Source organism: Martes martes (genome assembly GCF_963455335.1).
Source record: "Martes martes genome assembly, chromosome: 16".
Classification (NCBI taxonomy): domain Eukaryota; kingdom Metazoa; phylum Chordata; class Mammalia; order Carnivora; family Mustelidae; genus Martes; species Martes martes.
The window spans coordinates 6,514,802-6,536,822 of record NC_137904.1 but is presented as its reverse complement, the minus strand read 5'-3'; the positions used below and the strand labels follow the sequence as shown (position 1 = coordinate 6,536,822).

The window sequence follows — 22,021 nt, the reverse complement described above, 5'->3', positions numbered from 1 at the left end:
GATGTAAGAAATTCTTACCTATTAGGACTTGTTACTGCTATTAAAAACTAGATTATCCAGAAAGGTACTCATGTGATTTACATGGGTTCACTGTGAAGGTTTTGCCCTTTAAATTTTTAACTTATTTCTTTATTGTGTCCATGATTAGTGTTAAATATATGGTTTTGGTATAGTAATAAAACTTTAGATAAATAAGAAATTCAGAATATCTTTTTTTTAACAGAGGTAGAAACTGAGGTGAGGTTCATTTTTTAAAGTCATGTAGCTAATAGAGTGATAAATACAGAATTTAAGCCCAGACCATTGAGTCTAAATCTAGAAGTCTCACGGCTGTTTCAGGACATGGCTCATGGTAGTCCATGCCAGTCAGCTCTTTTGGGGGTTCGAGGTGATGGTGACTCTGAATGCTGACAAAGAAAGAAGGAAGAAGGAGGCATTAGCATAGGTATTATGATCCACTTAGAAAACTCTGTGTTTGTTTAATATTCAGAACACTAGGCATAGATTATCACAGCCTTGATCAAAATCATTGTTTTAGATAACTAAGCTTACCTGTTTACAAAGTAGTACTTTTATTTTGCTTCTTTTTTAGTTTTAGAAAAAAGACTTTTTTCAGATATGTCATATGGCTTTCCTTACATTCCTAAAGTAAACTAATAATAATAATAATAACTTTATCTTTGATTGATTCAGGGTCATTAAAATGAGCATTAGTTACTATTCTGTGCTAGCTGTGATGAGGATTACTCAGGGCTTTCTGCCTTATACTGAGTAGCTAGAGCCTGCAGTGATTTTGAGTTTTCATTTCCTCTCCTCTCTGTCTCTTTTCTCTTGCTTTACGTTGTCTTATTTTGCTGTTACCTGTTAGTGGCATTTCCACTCTCTCTTTCCATGTGCTGTTTGCTAGAATACCAAACAAGTGATTTAGTTAAACTTGTATTTAAGCTAAGAGTTCAGGGGTTCTAAATAAGAGCCTCTCGTATAAATAAAGTACATTTTGCTATTTGAATTTAAAACTTCTTGTCAGAGGCCTTTTTTGCTTCCTTCCCCATTTTTAGATCTGTTCTAATGTTCTGAGACCACCCAAAAGCTGAATGTGGATGGGTGAGGAGTGTGTGTGATTAGACCTTATATCCAGTCTACGGTGACTTTCTCATTTAAATCCATTTCCTTTTTAAACTACATAATTTTCTGTATTTTAAGATCAATTTTTCCTTTATTTAAAACCCATACTGAAATGATTATTAATATATAGTAACTCAGAACCATTTTTTAAAAGATTTTATTTATTTATTTGACAGAGAGATAGAGAGCACAAGTAGGCAGAGCAGCAGGCAGAGGGAGAAGGAGAAGCAGGCTCTCTGTTGAGCAGGGAGCCCGACGTGGGGCTCATTCCCAGGACCCTGGGATCATGACCTGAGTCCAAGGCAGCTGCATAATGACTGAGCCACCCAGGCATCCCCACCTCAGAGCCATTATAAACAATTACAAAGCAAATTCTTTTTTAGTTTCCCTTCTCAACATTTCTGGAAAATTACCTTCTGGACTTTTTTTTTTTTTTTAACAATGTGAGAAAATTTCTTTATGTAATTGAAAATTGGTTATTTCAAATGTATTTCCTCATTCTGCAGTATCACTACCGAAAGGAACAGCAGATAACTAGTCATCTTCCTACTTGCAGACAAAGGTATTCCTGAATCACTTCCCTCAAAAATGTTACTTTTCACTTTTTAAATGAGTAGAGAAAGAAGAGGTACCTCTGTAACACCTCCTCAAAGATACTATTCATGTGTTCTCTTTGAACTTTATAGTTAACAGGCCCATTTTTTTTTAAAGATTTTATTCACTTATTTGACAGACAGAGATCACAAGTAGGCAGAGAGGCAGGCAGAGAGAGGGGGGCTCGATCCCAGGACCCTGGGATCATGACTTGAGCTGAAGGCAGAGGCTTTAACCCACTGAGCCCCCCAGGCACCCCAGTTAACAGGCCTATTAAGACGACAAACAGAAATGCTTTTAGAAACCGGGATAAAATGGAAGTTGTAAGGCAGTGTTTCACACTGTGTGTAAATAGCCCAGTGATGTGCCCAGTATTGAGATGGTATGACTGAGTGTTAAATAACTTTGAATCACATGATGTAAAAGCTCTTTCCTCTCTAAACCTCCTTCAGCCATTTTGATTACATCTGGGAGGGAGTAGGTTGGCTCTAGGGAGGGAAAGAGGAGATGGCATCAGGGAGAAGTACAAAAGAGGAAGATTTTATTTCTTTAAAAATCCGAAGCAGAGCACCTGGGTGGCTCAGTCAGTAGAGCATCCAACTCTTGATCTCAGGGTGGTGAGTTCAAGGCCCATATGGGGCATGGAGCCTACTTAAAAATCCGAAGCAAATATGGCAAAATAGTTTGTGAGGAGTACAAGGGCATTTATATTATTGTTATTATTACTCTGTATATTTGAAATATTTTATAATTAAATAGAATCTTAATGGGCACATATGGTATAACAATCAAATAATAACAATCATCCACACCACAAAAACTTATCAAATAATAACATTGTTTAAGCCACAGAAACTTATGGACATACATTAGAACATGGGATAAATAAGAGTTAAAAATAAATTCTAAACTTTGCAATTTACATTAGGATTTTAAGTTAATAATTTTGCTAATGGGCTTTGAATCTCATGCAATTTTTAATGTCCTTATGCTAAAATTGTAAGGGATGCTCTGCAGTTGTTAAAGCTATATAAATAAAACTTTAATCAATGATATGAATTTCAGTCTTATTCTGGAAAGTTTTTTCTTAAGCATATAAACAGTAACAAACTTTACACTTATATTTACAAGTCTCAAAGAAATGTGTTAAGAGTCCTAAGTATGAAGAGTAAGTATTCCACTGAATTATAGTGTTTCACCAAGAACCTGATGCCCTAGATGCTAACATGGAAAAACAATGCTCCATTATTCCCTTTTCTGTTCTACTTGAGGTTTGGGTCAGAAGCCAAGAAGTACCACTATTGGAAAAGATATAAACAAGGTCTTATTTTAAAACCATTTTTAAAGGAAAAGTGTGCAACTTTCACAGAGGAGTAACACAATCTTTGGGATTACTATGTCAGAGAGAGACACAGAGAATATTTTAAGAAAGGGGTTAAGAAGAGGTGGTAGAATTTTGCTATCTGTTCTCACTGACTCCTTGAGTCTCAAGGCTATAAGATAATAAATATTAGGGAGAAAAATCCAAGAGACAGACAAAACTGGGTAGGACACTGCTCTACATATTCAACTCAAGAGATCTATAATTCACACATAATACTTCACTCTCGACTATGATACTCGGACCACATTCATCCTATTTCAGTAATAACCGTTTTACCCAGGTGATGGTAAGCAGTGATTTTTATTTAATATGACTTCTTTTTGCCAATTAAACATTTGCAACAGAGATGATCAGCTGATCTTTCAAGTAAACTTGCTGTCAGATATGCTAATATTTCCCATGTAGTGGAAGACTGCAATAAAATTATTCCAAGTTCCAAACTTCCATACTTTTAGAACTTGGATACAGTTTTTTAAAGGTAACAGTGCTGTGGCAAACGGAACGTATTCACCTATTCCACTTCAGCCCATTATACTGAATTTTACTTAGTACTAAAATTATTAACTTATACTTCTAAAGGCTGGAAAAAATAAGCTCCCCCAAATCTCTAATTTAGTGTAACTTTGGCCAGGAAGAATAGCAAAATTTGCTTACAAAGTTGAAAGCCTCCTACAACATTTTAAAATTTTTATTTTTTCCACCAGTCTTAAGTTTCAGAAATACTTATTCCTTCCCTCTCAATAGAGGGATAACTACCACTCTGCTTCATGCACGAGATAATCTAATTCTGTTTCTCTCAACTTCATACCCTCTAGAGACTCACTCAAATGGAGTAATAAGCTCACTGACAAGACTGCAATGCAAATTTCACTAACAAACGGAAATTCTTCCACAGCAAAAGGTCAGTGCCATGAATTTAATTTTCTGAATTTCATAACCCTTGATTAATGGAGACACCTTAAATTTCAGTTTACACTCTTTTACATAGGATTTCAGAGCATGCTTCAAATAGCTTATGATAAGCTATATTAATAGCTTAGCCTCATTTTTACCATTAAAATAACCTACAAATATCAGAATACTAATTAATTTTGTTGTAATAACTAATAAATAAATCTTAAAATATCTGTAGATATAAATCAACCCTCTCAATTCATTTGCCTCACTTGGACTCTTCTAGAACATAGGTCAACAAACCTAATGGGCTTTTTAGTATAACATAGTTGTACAGTGCTTTCACAAATTCCAATTCTGTAATTTAGGGTATTTCCATATTTATTTTTAAAAATATACAAAAAGATTAAACTATTAATATAAATATTTTCTCTCAAATATGTAATATCCTTATGTAAAAGAAAAGGTTTCCAAACATTTACAAAGCAACCTAAAGATAAGTAAACCTGATTTTAGGATCATTACATTAACCAAAATAATTTTCCAGAGAAGGTCCTATTTAAAAGTAATGCTCACTGGCCTCCTCCCATCAACACTTTAAGATGGCTCCAGATCCACAGTCCTTGTTTGATTTTCTTCAGGGATCACTTCCAATGGAAGGAAAAATTTTCAGAAAAAGGTCTTACGACAGAGTGGACAAGTGGATTTGTTGCTAGACGTAAACCATTTGTACTGGGAAAAAAAATGCTTTTTTAAATGTTAAAAGAACCTTTTAAAGCTGTCAGTTTAAATATGCATCCAAGGTAAGCTTAACAATGATTAAGTGGAAAAGGGAGAATACCAACATTTTAGCTTCCCCCATTCATCTCCAAAATCAACACAACTCAGTATTACTTCCAAAGGCTACAGTACGACTCTTTCTCCCTAGGCTCCCACACCACCCAACCACTAAGACATGTCAGGAAGACCTCCTTATGAAGCGACTGTATACTGGGCAGCTTGCTTTTCACTATGATGTTTAAAACGAGTAAAGAGCTCTAAGGCCAGATGGCCCCTAGTTTTTTTAGCCTCCTTTATGGTCTAGATCTTACAGGAACATCTACTGTTTGAGAGAGCTATAATAAAACACCCACTTATTAAAGTGCTTTGATGCTACCAGTCTCCGTAAATTAATAATTATTTTTTACAGATTTTGAAAAATCATTTTAATATGCCTTTTATTAACTACAATTACGAGTTTAACATCATTTCGTTTTTTAGATATCATACATATAAATATACATAAAATATAAATAAGTTAATTTCTCTTTGGGCTTACCAAGCAGGCTGAATGGAACTTTTTCTTGCATGTTCTACAGGCTTTTTTGGGAAGAGAAACCACAAATGACTGGGAAACATATCATGCAATCTTCAACACCCTCAAAACGTTTGCCTACATTATTTTTCCGTAAAGCTAGGTCTTCCATAATACTTCCATTCTGTTAACAAAAAGGAAAAAAATAGAGTAAATATACTCTGAAGACCAAAGTTATTTTTATTCAATTTCATAAATGTTAAAGTTGAATTTTAATTAACTAATTAATTTTTTAAAAGATTTTATTTATTTATTTGACACAGAGAGAAGGAGAGTGAGCACAAGAGAGAGAGTGAGTCCGACGACGTGGGGCTCGATCCCAGGATCCTGAGATCATGACTTGAGCTGAAGGCAGACACTTAACCAACTGAGCCACACAGGTGCCCCTAAATTTTAATTTAGAAAGAGAGAATCTGCCTGGCTATATTCACATCTCCTAAGTTTTCTGAATGTTGGTTTTTAAAATGACCTGCTAAGTTTTAGAAACCAGATACAATTTTTCTCCACTAAAGAAAGACCTGAAAGAAAGGTTTTGCACCAATACATCAAGTTTTATAGTTTCAATGTGCAAACAACTACAGTATGTTTAAAAGTCAAAGAACTTTGAGAGTACTGGGATTTCTCTAATCACAAAAGGAGAGTTGAAATGTTAGACTAAAAGTAGCTCCAAAGATATTCATCGATCCAGTATCTTACAAAAAGATTCCCTCTCAAACAATTTCTTTAACACCATGTATAGTTCTGTGTCATCCACAATGTCAGTGGAGTAAAGTCAACTCCTGTCAAACACCAAAAAAAAAAAAAAAAGAAAAAAAAAGAAAGAAAGAAAGACAGAAATACAGAACTTTAAAAAGGAAAACGGCTCAGTAAGTAGGTTCAGGTCATTCAGGCATACATCTGTGTTGACCCAAGGAAATACAGTAACTCAACCTCAATCAGAAGTGATATATTTTAAGTCTTACTGCCCTTTCAAAGAGGAGGTTGGTAGGGCTATCTGGAAAGCCGAATGTACACACAGAAACTTACCTGATGGGTGAGGTAAGTGCTTAACTGCACATCCAGTTCCGCCACTGCTGAACAGCCACACCTACTCTCTTCCCACTCTCCACGGTTATTGAACCCAAGGGGTAATTGGAAGGCAGCTGTATTATAAGTTCAATAACTATGTCCTCAATGGTGTAACTAACCATCACTTCTCTAGTAGTAGCTCGAGCTTTAACCTGCAACACAGGAAAGGTAATACTTTTTGCAAATTTCTTTCCTTTCATTCAAAACACATCTTGATAGGTTGAATATTAATAGTCAGTCTTCACTCAAAGATAGAGGTAAACATGTTGGTTTACTGGACAAGAGCTATTTAATACACAGGATTATATACCTGACATTTTATGGTGATTCTTATAGAATTCGAAGTTAGTTTCAAAAGAAATCCTGCCCATAAAAAAGTATATTTTATGATATTAGGCTTGTCGCATAAGTTTTAAACAGACCAGGACAGAATGAGTTCTTAATTACTGCTTTTCTTCCATACCCAGGGTATCAAATATCATTTATATCTGGAAGTCCCCTATGTCTTTCTCTGCCACAGAATTCCCTTGAGCTCTAAAATCAACCATCAACTGTTAGATTTATAGTTTTCATACTAGCATTGCAAACAACATAAAACACAAATTATCATGCTGGACCCATGCACTCTTCTGACTGTCCTATTTCCAAGCTAAAAACCATAGCATCATCTTAAATTCTTCCTTCTACCTCCTCCCAGATATTAACTAGCTACAAGTTTGGATAAATTGTCACAAAATTTTTAACATACTGATACTGCCTCACTCAGGCCCACCTTGTTATTCACAATGTCTACACTAGTGTGTCTCCCCTGCGTATTTGAACCCAAGCTTCATGCCAACAGCCTATACTATATATTGCAGTCAGAGCAATTTTACCGATTGTAACACTGAGGGTGTCACTTGCCTCAAAGGAAAATTACCAGTGGCCAAATAGGACCAAATATTTTAGATAATCATTTGAGGCCTTTGCCAACATGGCCCTAATTCATCATGGAAGCAACTGATTCTCTATTTACCTTCAGGAATCCTGCTCTATATGAATGCTGGCTTATTCATCATTTCTTAGGGCAATCACAGAAATTAAACTCTCATCTCCAAGCTTTTTGCTTTTGCCATACTGTTTTCTCTATATTCAACACCTTTCTCCTCGCTGCCCCTAAAACACAACCCTGCCCACTTCAAAGTAATCATCCTCCATAAAGGTGCATCTAACCCCCTCAGTCAGATGAATCTTTCCCACGCTGATTGCAGAGCACTCTTCCTCTAAATGAGCCACTTTCCAGTTTCCAATGCAAAAAACATATCGGTATCACTCTTTCCCCTTTATTAGATTGTATATTTATTACACAGTAGGAATTTGACCCCTAAACTGTTCATTTCCCAAGTGACTGACACACAGTGTCTGAGGTTTGCTTGATTGATCATGATAGATCCACTCCAGCTTTATTATTATTTAGTCTGTCTGTGTCTTTACCTTTAATGTAGGTTTATTATGGATAAGCCACAATAAATAAATATTCTTATTTATAATGAATCTATTTTGACTTTCAAGTTCAATGTCCTTTTGACACAGTTTTATTTAACTCTATATCATCTCATTATTTGTTTTCTATTTCCTAACCTGTCCTTTCCCCCCATAATTTTACATTTTATTGGTTTATTTTATTTTTTTAATTCCATTTTATCTTCTCTTTTGGCTTATTAGATATATTGTTATTTATTGGTTGCTACAAATATTACAATCTTAATTTATCAGTTTTTTTTCAAATAATATTATACCACTTCACATAAATTCAACTGAGAGCAGCACACATTTTTCTTTCATCCCATTCTTAATGCTATTGCCAGGCTTTTTAGAGATTTTATGTTTAATTGAGGAATTTAGTTTTCATATTATTTTTTGTTTTGAAGCTTACTTTGATATTAATATCACCATTCTACCTTTCTTAAACTAGTGTTTATTATATATTAATTTGCGTGCATAGTATATATTTATTTATTTATTCTTTTCTTTTTAACTCCTCCGCATTTGTATATTTGTTGCGGGTTTCTTTTGAAGCATAGATGTGGGTCTTATTTTTAATGACAATGTTCAGACCATTTCAATTAATGTAATTGCTGTCATGGTTGTACAAGAGTCTATATCTTGTTATTTGTTTTCTGCTTGCTACGGCTGTTATTTCCTGTTCTTACCTTATTTTCTTGCCTTCTTTTGCACTTTTTTAGTGTTCCATTTTATTCCTTCATAGATTTACTTGATATATTTATGATTTTAATGGCTGTTCTAAGGATTACAGTATGTATCTTAATTTGCCACAGTGTGCCGGAAGTAATATATTTTTTAACGATTTTATTTAATTGTTTTTATGTGTGAGGAGGAGAGAGAGAGAGAAAGAGAGCGAGAGAGGGAGAGGATGAGTGCAAGTAGCGGTGGGGGAGCGGGAAGAGGGAGAAGCAGACTCTCTGCTGAGCAGGGAGCCCAGTGCTGGAATGGATCCCAGGATCCTGGATTCATGACCTGAGCCAAACACAGGTGCTTACTGAGTCACCCAGGTGCCCTGTGCTAAAGTTATATTATACCATTTTATGCATATATACTGACCTTATAGCAGTTTACTTCCTTCCTCCCACCTTTTGTTATTATAAATTTTAATTTTATATATGCCATAAACTCACTGATCATGTTTATTATGTTTAAGGTTAATCATCATTAAAAAAATGAAAAAATATTTCAGTTTACCCAAATATTGATTATGATAATAACTGTCCTCATTTTCTTTTTGTTCTTATTACTTGGTGCTTGTTGATTTCTTCAGTCTTTGTTTAAATTATCTTTTCTTAAAAATTAATTTTAGAAATATTTTTTTTTAATTTTTTTTAATTTTTTTAAATTTATTTGACAGAGAGAGATCACAAGTAGGCAGAGAGGTAGGCAGAGAGAGAGGGAGGAAGCAGGCTTCCTGCTGAGCAGAGAGCCCGATGCAGGACCAGGACCCTGGGATCATGACCTGAGCCGAAGGCAGAGGGTTTAACCCACTGAGCCACCCAGGTGCCCCAATCTTAGAAATATTTCATCCATTCATTATTCAAATACTTCTTCTGAGCCCTCTCTGGATATAGAAGTATCCAGACTGTGTGCATTTCTACATGTGTATGTATATGTATATCAGATCACTCAATTCTGTACCACAGATAACAAAGCATCTGTTCATCTTTTAAGTTTTTTTTTTCCTTTGTATTTAGGTTTTAGTTGTTGCTATTGTTCTATCTTCAAACTCACTGATCCTTTCTTAGAAATACTTGATTTTTTAAGACAATTTTTTGGAGAAGTTTTAAGTTCACATAGAAATTTAAAAGGAGTGAATAAAGATTTCCCATATACTCTCTGTCCCCTGACATACATTGCCTCCCTCATTACCAGTACTCTCTAATATTTGTTATAATTAAGGAAGCTACATGGATATGCCATAATCATCCAAAGCCCATAGTTTACATTGGGGTCAACTAGGGTGCACTCTTGGTATTGTCTACTCTATGGGTTTAGACAGATGTATAATGATATATAGACTTTATTATACTGTTACAAACTCCTCCATCCCTTGGCTACCACTAACTCCTGGCAGCCGGTGATGTTTTTACTGTGTTCAGTTTTGCCTTTTTCAGAATGTCATATATTTGGGATCATACAGAATGTGACTTTTTCAGATTGCTTTCTTTCACTTAGCAACGTGTGTTTAAGGTTCCTCCATGTCTTCTAGTGGCAGGAGAGCTCATTTCATTGTATCAGGGAATAATATTGCACTGTCTAAATGCACCACAGTTTATTTACCCATTCTTTCACTAAAAAAAATCTTGTTTGCTTCTAAGTTTTGGCAGTTATGAATATAGCTGCTGTAAAAATCCCTGTGCAGCCTTTTGTGTGTACATAAGTGGATACATTAAATCATGTAAAAGTATGTTTAGCTTTGTAAGAAACCACCAAAATGTCTTCCCCAACTGGCTGTACCATTTTATATTTCTACCAGCCATGAATGAGTGTATTGCCTTACATCCTTGTCAGCCATTGGTGTTGTCAGTGTTCCAGATTTTGGCCATTCTAATAGGTGTGTAGTGGTAACACACTGTTATGTGATTTGCATTTCCCTGAGGACATACGATGTGAAGCATCTTTCCTATGCCAATTTGTCATTTATATGTCATCTTTAGTGAGGTTTTTGATAAGATCTTTGGCCCATCTTTAGTTGGGTTATTGTTTTTCTTATCACTGAGTTTTAAGAATTCTTTGTATATTTTGAATAATTGTTCTTTATCAGATATGTCATTTACATATGTTTTCCCAGTTTGTAGATTGTCCTCTCATTCTCTTGACATTGTCTTTCATAGAACAAAAATTTTGAATATTAATTTTAATATTAATGTAATCCAGCTTATCAATTCTTTCATGGATTTTTCCTTTGGTGTTATATCTAAATCATGACCATATGAAGTTTATCTAGATTTTCTCCTATGTTATATTTTAGAAGTTTCATATTCTTGCATTTTAGGTTTAGTTTTATGATCCATTTTAAGTTAATTATTTTGAATAGTACAAGGTCTGTTTCTAGATTTTTTTTTTCCATCTGATGGTTGTTCCACTATTACTTGTTGAAAAGACTATCTTTTCTTCATCCTATTTCCTCTGTATTTTTTCCTCAAACATCAGTTGACTATATTTACGTGAGCCTATTTATGGTCTCTCTATTCTGTTTCATTGATCTATTTCATTTGTCTATTATTTCACCAATACTGCACTGTTTTGATGAAGCTTTACAGTAAGCCTCAAAGTTAGAGAGTGTCCATCCTCTAACTTTGGTCTTTTCCTTCAATAATGTGTTGGCTCTTCTGGGTCTTTTGCCTCTCCATATAAACTTTATAATCAGTTTGTTGATATCCACAAAAGAACATGCTGGGATCTTGTCTGAGGTTCCACTGAATCTGTAGATCAAGTTGGGAAGAACTGACATCTTGACAATGGCAACATTTTATCCATGAACATGGAATATCTCTTCTTTTAATTTAGTTGTGCCTTGATTTTTTTCATCAGAGTTTTGTACATATATATAAACTGCTAATGTCAGTGGTATTACATTTTTAATTTCAAATTTCACTTGTTCATTGTTGATCTGTAAAAAACAATTGACTTTCACATGTTAACCTGCAAGCTTACTATAAATTAGTTCCAGGAGGGTTTTTTTTAATAATTTTGTTTAGATTTTCTACAGTATTTCTAAACAACTGTGTCATCTGTGGAAAAGACACTTTCATATTTTTCTTTTCTTATCAGTGTAAATCTTCTTTTCTTGCTTATTGCATATACATATATATTTTCAGACATTCTTTATCAAGTCAAGGAAGTTCTCCCCTATCCCTGGTTACTAAAAATGAAAGGTTATTGGATTTTGTCACATGTTTTTTCCTAAATCTTTTGAGATAATCATGTGATTTCACTTCTCTAGGCTGTTGGTGTGATGGGTTATATTAATTCATTTTTGAGTATTGAACCTGTCTTGCATAATTGAGATAATACAACTTGGTCATGGGGTATAATTCTTTTTATACAATGCTAGATTCATAAACTAATATTTCATTGAAAATCTTTGCATCTATGTTCATTTAGGTGTTGATCTGTAGTTTTCTTTTCTTATAATGTATTTATTTGGTTTTGATATTAAGGTAATAATACTGGCCCCATAGAATGAGTTATCAACTATTTCCCCTGTATCTTCTGGAAGTAATTGTAGGTAACTGGTATATATCATTCTTTAAATGTTTTGTAGAATTTTCCAGTGACCCATTTGGGTCTAGTGTTTCTCTTTTAGAAGATTGATAATTATTGACTCAATTTCTTTCATAGACATAGGCCTATTAAGATTGTCTGTTTCTTCTTGTATGAGTTTTGGCAGGCCATATGATACTTTTTATAGCAAGTCACTATTTATTTTACTAATCACTATAAAAACTTTATAATTCTGTAATTTAATACTTTTATTCAGTCACTTAGATGGCTGGTTGTTCTTTAAATTTTTGTCTATCTTACTAGAATATGCCCTCTGTGAGTACAAAGGTAATCATTATTGATCTATATTACATTATCATTCACCACAAAAGAAATCAAATAAGACCTAAATATATGCAGTGATATACCATGTTCATGAATTAGAAGGCTCAGTATTGTTACGATTCCCATCTTCTCAAAATTGATGTATAGATCTAACTCAATCTCAATAAAAATATCAGCAGAATATATTTATAGATATTGACAAGCTTATTCCAATGTTTAGATTTGTATTTTTTCAAGAATAGCAATCTACCCATTTGTCGTTTTTTGGCCTTTCCTCTGCTTAAGCCTGCAGTTTCTTTCAGGCTTCAAGGGATATTAGGAACACTGAATTTAATTAACATGAGTGGTCAAGTTTACTTAACATGAGTGTCAGACTCCCATTCTGACGGTCTTTCTACATCCCAAATAAAGATAGGATTTGTAAAGCCAAACTATATTATATTTGGCTTCTCCTTTTGTATATGGTGACATAAAGGGTTTTCTTTTTGTATTTTCCAGGTATCAGCATCACTATTTTCATAATCAGTCTTCAAAGTTCAAATTTACTCCTAACTTATAGTATTTTAGAGTAGGAAGAGGATAGAAAATGGATGTGTAAGATCATCTAATTCCATCCCTCTTCCTGAATTTATAATTTTATCCTGAATTAACTGTCACAATGGCTGATCCTGCCTGGGTGTAGACCTGTCCAGTGATAGAGCTCCTAATGAGAAGTCACTCTTGTTTCAGATGGTGTCAGATATTAGAAAAAAACTCTCATGTCAAGAAATTTGTATGTCATGATCATCATGATCATCACCTTAGCCAGTTCAGTGTCTCTAGAAAGACACAGGGCACATCTGTAATAATAGTTCAATAATTTTGCAATACCAATCTTTCAGATATTTATCTGTGTAAACCACCCTAAATGCCCCACAATTCTAAGTGCTAAGAAGAAATATACACTTTTTTAGTACTTAACTTTTCTAGGTTTTTCTTCCTTCTCCTTCATTGTTGATGTTTGAAATCTTATAGGTTCTACCTTCAGAGAGTTCCTGATGCTCATCTATTCCCTTTTATTATCTATGCCACCATCCAAATCCAGCCAATCTCTAGGTCATTTATATACCAATTATTTTTTTTAAAGATTTTATTTATTTAACAGACAGATCACAAGTAGGCAGAGAGGCAGGCAGAGAGAGAAGGGAGGAAGCAGGCTCCCTGCTGAGCAGAGAGCCCGACGTGGGGCTCGATCCCAGGACGCTGGGATCATGACCTGAGCCGAAGGCAGCGGCTTTAACCCACTGAGCCACCCAGGCGCCCCACCAATTATTGAGTCTTGTGTCTCTTCTTCCAACTTGCTTTTCATCATTAGCATTTTCCAAAATAGGTTTTCTGTGGCCTTTGTTCATGTGTGTGTATATGTGTGCATGTGTTGATGAGTGGCTAAGTGTTTATTAATAGGGGAAGAAAGAAATGGGTAGACGTAGGATCACAAAACACAAACATTTAAGACAAACCCTTGAGTACAATGAATTAAGAACACAAGGCTCAGCCAATGAAAAGCTTTTTTCTTCAGGGACAAAATTCAAGATACGTAACATTAATATGACATGGATATTGGCCTGTTAACATGAAAGCCAGACATACACAATTAAAATAAACAGCTGAGCATTAGCCCTGCCTATTTCTGAAGTCAGTAACATGTCAGTTATAAAAGGCATACAAGCTTGTTAGGGACAATAAAACAGTTATTTGGAAACTGTCACAACACAGAAAAACAGAATAAGAGGATAGAGGGTTTATCCTTGGAGTATGATCAAAATAAGGTTTTCTGCCTGCCAGCCCCATCAATAGCAAATGGGACTTTTAAGAAGATGCTGGTTCTGACTACTATTTCTTCAGTGTGCTCTAATGTGATTATAAGACATTGAAACAGAAATGATCTTGGAATGATCACTTTAGAGGAAATGGTGCACTGTGGTCAAATTCTTTAACCCAGGAGTATAATATCTTCTATAGAAAAATGGCTGACAGCCAGGCAGACAGGCATAGCCAGACCTATATCCATAACCACAAAGACAGTGATATCCAGAACTGTATTCAGAGCCAAATCCATAGCCATATCTAGAACCATAGCCACAGTCATAGCCACAGCCATTGCAACAGCTACACGAGTTTCTGTTGTAGTTGTAACACACGGTGTCTAGAAATTGGGGTTCAGTAGTTCAGTAGTGAAGCAGGTAGAGGTTTTTGGAGTCTGAATGTCATGTCCCATCCTGAGACCTTTATATACTACCAATGTGGGTGAAACACACAACATAGACTCACTGGTCTCATTACCACAGCAATTTTCATTAAAACAAAAGAGAAAACCCTCAACATTCTAAGGACAATAATTTTTTTCAGGTGGCCATGTCCAAGATTTCCCCCTAGCTAGTCCAGAGAATTATAAGGAAACAGACATAATCTATACATTGAACATGTCTTTTTTTTTTTCAAAGATTTTATTTATTTACTTGACAGACAGAGACCACAAGTTGGCAGAGAGGCAGAGAGAGAGGGGGAAGCAGGCTCCCCGCTGAGCAGAGATCCCGATGTGGGGCTCAATCCCAGGACCCTGAGATCATGACCCGAGCTGGGGGCGGAGGCTTAATCCACTGAGCCACCCAGGCGCCCCACATTGAACATGTCTTATAGGATGTAATTAAACCTAATTCAGGTTTTCATTCCAGGGAGCATTAATTCTCATGTACATCAGGTACACCTGTGTGGGCACCAGGAGTTGCAATATCAACAAGAAAGCACCTGGGCTGGTAGGGGGAAGCAAACAGCAGGGACATAAGGTGAAGCTTTCTTACGTTATAATGCAAGATGGTGGACTGGATGAAGTCCAGGTAGAATGGCCACAGTAGTGGTGGCTGAAGCAAGAGTCAGGTGAGGCAAAGAAGATCTGATTTAGTGTATCAAGTGTGTCTTTTGCGAATATCTTCTCCCAGTAATGGCTTTCCCCCCCTCATTCTCATGGTTAGAGTTAATTTTTTTTTAAGTATTTTATTTATCTTTTTTTTTTTTTTTTTTTTTTTTTTTTTTTTTTTTTTTTTCGGGAAAGAGAGAGAGGGAGCTGTAGTGGAAGGAAGGGCATAGAGAGAGAATTGCAAGCTGACTCCAAGCTGAGTATGGAGCCTTAGGCAGAGCTCAGTCTCATGACCCTGAGATCATGAATGGAGCCGAAATCAAGAGTTGGACACTTAACCAAGTGAGCCACCCAGGCATCCCTTATATTTGATTTGAATACCACCCATTTTTTTTTTATTTCAGACATTGTATTTTGAGATGTATATTTTCAATTTTTTATCTTTCATTTACCTTCACATATTCTTTTTTTTAAAATATTCTTGAGCACATTTATAACACTTCTTTTAAGATCATGATGTGTGGTTTTCATTACGTCTTTGATTCTTTGGTTTGTTGTAAACCAAACTGATTTTGTAACTGATTTTGTTTTATAGTGACAGTTTTTTTCTGCTTCTTTGCTTGTCTAGTAATCTTTAAAAAGATACCAGAGAATGTTAATATGTTGTTTACAATGTGGATATTGTTGTCTTTCTCTAAATAGTGTGGAAGTTGGTTTTGAGCCAAGTTACTTGTACATCCCTTAAACTCTGCACAATTTGTTGGATCTAATGCAACCACTAGTGCTAGTTTGCCCAAGTACTCAGGTATCTCTCTTTTGGATCTACTTTTTAGTAAAGTCTCTTTGCTATGGCTGATGGATCTCAAGTCTTTCTCCGTTCTGCATGATCTCAGGATTAGTTAGCTAATAGACGTGTGGTGTGGTTTTTAAAAAAATTTTTTACCTTTCTTATGGAATTAAGCCATACATTTGAGTGTCTTAGCATTCAACAGAGCAGGCAGAAGAGGCCCCTATGTGAGTATCTAAACTCCTTTTTCTGTGTAGCTCTCATTTCTTTACAATGATTATTCAAAACTTACAATCACTCCTGAAATTTGATCTTTCTTCGATATTAACATCATGCTCTTCTTGGGTTCCCCTTCTTGAAATGTGGGCCTGAGAGAATTACAGGCAGAAAGCTAAAGTGATAGCAGGGTTTAAATAGTTTGTTTCCCTTTGGAAAAGCATTGTAGTTCTGAGGTCCCAGTTGGGCAATTTCCAAAAACAGTTATTTATTTCATTTGTTGTGTCCAGTTTAACATGAGGGGAGTACAAGTGCAGTATTAGCTACTCTGACATCACTGAAAGTAATTGTTTCTCTTCAATGCACATTTCAAAAGAGTGAGATAAACTTATAATATTTTTTAAAAAATAACATTATGCTTTAAGTGAAAAAGCAAATTGAATAGTAATATATCCAATGGTACCATGATACCATCAAGAAAAATATGTAAAATGTGGCATTTATTGAGACAGAAATATGATATGATTGATTTCTTCAGCGGAAATGAGATGCAATTCCTAAAACAAAAATGGGAAAGTAAAAAAAAAAAAAGTTTTTCTTTAATATGTAATTTCTTATCAATATTCAGCCTGTTTTGTCTTTATATCCAGAACTCTGCATGAAGATTGGCTTTTCCAAATGTGTCTAGAGCAGAAGCAGGATTTATCATCCACTTGTCTGTAAGTCTTTGTAAGTTAAGTGAGTGCATGTCCTATAGAGGGGCATTTGTCAGATCCTCTTCATTACAACTTCTCTCAGAACAGATGTTTTGTGCCCTAGTTGACATCCAATTTCAACACTTTTGTTACATGTGGCATTCTAAAAAAAAAAAAAAAAAAATTTTTTTTAAATATTCTCTAATAGAACAAAAACAGTTAATTGATAAGTGTTAACTTATCTGTCTTCTGGGAGAAGGACATACCCATCTTGGAGCAGCATGCTAATCAACACAAAATTGTCACAGATGTTCATCTATTTAAATGAAGCCGAAAAACATGGTTCAATGTGATGACAGTAAGTCTTTGTTTCCAGAGGGATATTCCCTATGGTCTGAGACATAAAGATACTCTACAATATAGAATTGTTCTGAAAATCATGAAATATTTTGGAAATCGTATACAGTCATTTAAATGAACATTTGGAAAATATTGATGCCATCAGAAAATATTACCTAAATAATACCAAGTGGAAAGCCAGCCTAAAAATGTGTGCATATACACTATGGAGTATTATGCCTCCATCAGAAAGGATGAATACCCAACTTTTGTATCAACATGGACAGGACTGGAAGAGATTATGCTGAGTGAAATAAGTCAAGCAGAGAGAGTCAATTATCATATGGTTTCACTTATTTGTGGAGCATAACAAATAACATGGAGGACATGGGGAGATGGAGAGGAGAAGGGAATTGAGGGAAATTGGAAGGGGAGGTGAACCATGAGAGACTATGGACTCTGAAAAACAACCTGAGGGTTTTGAAGGGGTGGGGGGTGGGAGGTTGGGAGAGCCAGGTGATGGGTATTAAGGAGGCACGTATTGCATGGAGCACTGGGTGTGGTGCAAAAACAATGAATACTGTTACGCTGAAAGAAATTTTAAAAAAATGTGTGTAATATTTTTCAAAATATCATAATTTCCAAAAAATGTTAAAAATAGAAAACTATAGGAAGGATATACATAATAACAGCAGCATTGATTCTTATAAGGTGATGTAAATGTGTAAAGGTTTTACTTCCTTTGTGTTTAGAATTTTTCTAAAAAAAATCTAGTATTTTATTAATTGTATACTTTATCTATTTAAAACAAGTAAGTTGTAAATCAACCTTAAATGTTTATTTGAACTACAAATAAAACAGTCCATATGAGAAAGAAGAACTATGGTCTTATTACCTCAATAAGATAATATTGATCTTGCATCTATTTCTAACCCTGCATAATCCAACCTGAGCAAAATGGATGTCAGCTTTTACTCATTTATTTTTCTTAAAATCATGTTCCTTTGGAATTTTAAGTTCTATAAATTTAGATACTAAAATATATATATTCTATTTATTCTTTTTCCTTCCCTATTTCATATGAAAATAATGGAGAAAATAAGAAATTTTATTTGATGAGCTAAAAATGAAATTAATTATGTGAAGTTTTAAAAAATTTAATTCTTAGTAATTCTTACTTATGGCATTTCTAGAAAGTTATAGCATATTTACCTCTGACACATTAAAAAGAAGTTAATTAATTTGAAAAGAAAACAGAAACAAAACAAGGCACCATAATGCATTCCGTTTCACAACATCATCTGAAGCCAAAGATTTATTTTCTGTTTTCCAAGTGGTCACAAATAATAATTTAACCAAATATTTTGCACAACGTAATGTGGGTTAGTTTTTCCATCCTCTGTTAAGAGCTTTTCCATTTGTCCAAAACCAAAACCTGAAAACTCTGACATGTGGTTTCTTTTCTCATACATTAACATTTCCCTTCTTAGAACAAGTTCTGTTTTAGCCAGTGTCATGGAGGTGGCAATTTCTTCACAGCAGATTACCAAAACAGAATGTTTCTCATTCATGCTACAAGTTTGGATCAATTGCTACTGGTCTGATCCTCATGCTTTCTCATTCTGGGTTCTATGCAGAAGGAACAGCTCCCTTAAGGACACTTTTGTTGCAAAGAGGAAAAGTGGGATTATTGGCAAAACTTGTGATGATTCTGAAAGGGTGTGTTCATATGTGATCCAATCATAGTGGCTCATAGTCCTCAACCAGATGTATCACATACCAAACCCAGCGTTAGTGGAATTAGGAGCATATAATCACTTTACCAAGAAGAATAGGGATATTTTAATGGGAACAATAATACAGTTGACAACACCGTACCTTTGCTGTTACAGATGTCACTCTGGTGAAAGTTTTGACCAGAAGCACTTGCACTGTGCTGAGCCGTTTATGTAGAAGCTTCATTAGTGTCCGCTTAAACAAGAAACCTTCCAGTTGGGTGAGCCCCTAGTGCTTGTCAGTCTGTTCTCTGCTTCTTTCCCTCTAATGTGTATTCTCCTGTGGCTGCCCTTTCTTCTAGCCCTTTCTACGTTGACTTTCAGTTTTCACAGCACATTCGAATACAATCCCCTAAGTGAGTAGCATGCAGAATTCCAATGCCAAATTGTAGTTTAGTGAGAGGGAAAGGCTTTTAGGCTCCACATTCAACTTCTAATGGCATGGTGATGATCATGATGATGATGAATGTTAACCCCCATTAGTGCTATGCAAATCTCTCTAAGTGTTTGAAATACATAAATTCATTTCATACTTTATATAACCTTATGAAGCAATTTCAAATGTCATTTTCATTTTATAGATAAGAAAAAGCCAAGATGCAAGTGTACAAAACAAAAGTCCAGTTGAAGAAGATGAGTAACCCATGGTAGGAAAAGGAGATGGAACGTGATGGTTTTCTCTCTGCAGTATTTAAAGCTAACCTCTTTAGTCCCTTAGTACCTGCTGCCTTTTCACCCCCCATACTGAATCAAAGGGTAGGGAAGGAAGAGCATAAGAGGATAGAATGATTTTATCCGTCTGGGTGCCTTTGTGTTCTCTGTGCTTAGCAGATGGTTATAGCTGGCATCTCTGCCTGCATCTCCTGGAGGATAATAGAGATGACTTTTCTCCTGTTGGGTACCATCAGACTTCTCTTCTATGTCCCTGACTCCTTACTTTTCTTGATCCAGCGTCTTATCACACTTTCTGATATTTGTCATTCACCACCATCACAATCTCTATCTCGAAAGCTTGGAAGACCATGGCACCTGGCACTGAGTCCTTTTCTTACACTTAATGCATCAAATTACGTGTTTATACAGACACCCATTTAAGCACTCTTGCCTCAAAATTCCTTGATCCCCTCTCACATTTGCTCTACTAGCAAACCACTCCCAGATCCCCTCTTGTCAATATCTCAAGGTGCTCCTTTTCTAGAAGTGAGGCCAGTATTCCTGAATCACTTATTTTTCTAATTCTTCACACCTGGCTTATGGCCATGCCATTGTATCTACACTATCAGTATAATTGTTTTCCTGAATCGCCTCTTTTTAATGTTATGTTTTTCACATAATGCCTTATATGTGCTATGGTTTACATCTATCATCCCGAGGTGATTATTAATAATGCCATCTTTCATATTCAAGTGTACTAGTTTGGAGGATAAGCCATATGGTCTTCTACCTACAGTTTGTTTCATCAATTACTCTTCTTTCAGCAAGCTCTCTGCTCCTTCTGTTCCCCTGCCTTGTAAACTTTCACCTGTGCACTAATGCAAGTCTTCTCTATTCCCAACTCGGGCTCCCATCTGCTGCTGGAGGTAACCCCAGTCCCACACGGAGGGACGCCATGTGCCTTCACAGCATTCTTCTTTTTGGCTGAGTCCACAGTGCTGCTCGATCGTCTTTTCACCTTTTCTCAGGCTTCCTTCTTTCTTTCCTCCCCTGAAGCTATTCTGCCCTTCACCATTATCCCTAAAGCCTCTTGTTCAATGCTCACTTCTGCCTCCACCCTCCTCCGTCTGTAACTCTCGGTTCATATTTCATGGAGAAAAGAGAATCTATCAGGGGAAACCTCTATCAACTCTCTTCCCACACACTTCTCTACATTTGCACCTATGTCTTAGCCTTTTATCTTAGTCTCAGAGGAAAGCATATCCTCCCTCCTGTCCAAAAAATCATTCTCCCACTTTGCTTTAAATGCCATCTCCTTCAGCGCATTGCTTGATAAATTATCCTCTCCATCTACTATATTTCCAGCTCTTTTTTTCCCACTGACACCTTCCCTTTAGTCTATAAACATGCTCAAGTCTTTTGATAGTAAAAAGCCCGTCTCAACGCCAGATCACCCCTGGCTAGCTTGTCCTCAACTTCTTTTTTATCCAAGGGTTTTAATAGTTTCCGCCGATGCAGAAACTGCATCCTCACCTGCCCTCTATAACCCAAGCATTGTTCTCCCTTGGGTCACCAACAGCCTATTGAGTACTCCGTCTCCTTGACTCATCTCAATGTTTGTCCTCTTTGTTTTGTGGCATTTGGTGCTGATGGCCACTTCTTTCCTTGGCTTCTATTTTATGCTTTTTTCTAATTTCATTCTCTTGCTTTTATAATGTTTCTTACCAATCTACTTACTTGCTGTTCTTCCTCTGTCAGCTGGAGGTCTACTCTTGGGCCATGGTTCCATCACTAAATATACAAAATGCAATATCATAAGCAGGACGTAAATTCCATTTTGCTGCAGCCCCTGGGTTAGTATCTAATGTCATTCCCAACTACTCCTTCATATGCCAATACCTGTTTCATCCTGTTTCTCCTACTTAGAATTTGCTGATCGTGACAGCATTCATAGACCTTCCTGTCTATGGATAACATGCCATCTGGGGTAATGCCTCTTCCCATCTGTCTGCCGGCCGATATCTGAATCAACTGGTAAGTCTCAGCTTGAGCATCACATCATCTGAGGGAGATTTTTTTGTCTGCCTCACCCATAATCGACTTAGTCACATCAGTAGACCCAGTTAATTTCTTCAGCCATC

At 35.7% G+C, this 22,021-nt stretch overlaps 1 protein-coding gene across 1 annotated transcript in view; it reads left to right on the top strand.

The window, feature by feature from the left end:
- Positions 1-17,136, top strand: part of LOC308356554 (uncharacterized protein) — a gene marked incomplete at its 5' end in the record, with an annotated part of 60,066 nt that extends 42,930 nt beyond the window's left edge. The window contains one exon of the mRNA XM_080825609.1: positions 17,068-17,136. Within this exon, the coding sequence (XP_080681735.1) occupies positions 17,068-17,079 (12 nt within the window). The 3' untranslated portion in view covers positions 17,080-17,136. The remainder of the gene's footprint in view (positions 1-17,067) is intronic.
- Positions 17,137-22,021: the final 4,885 nt, after the last annotated feature.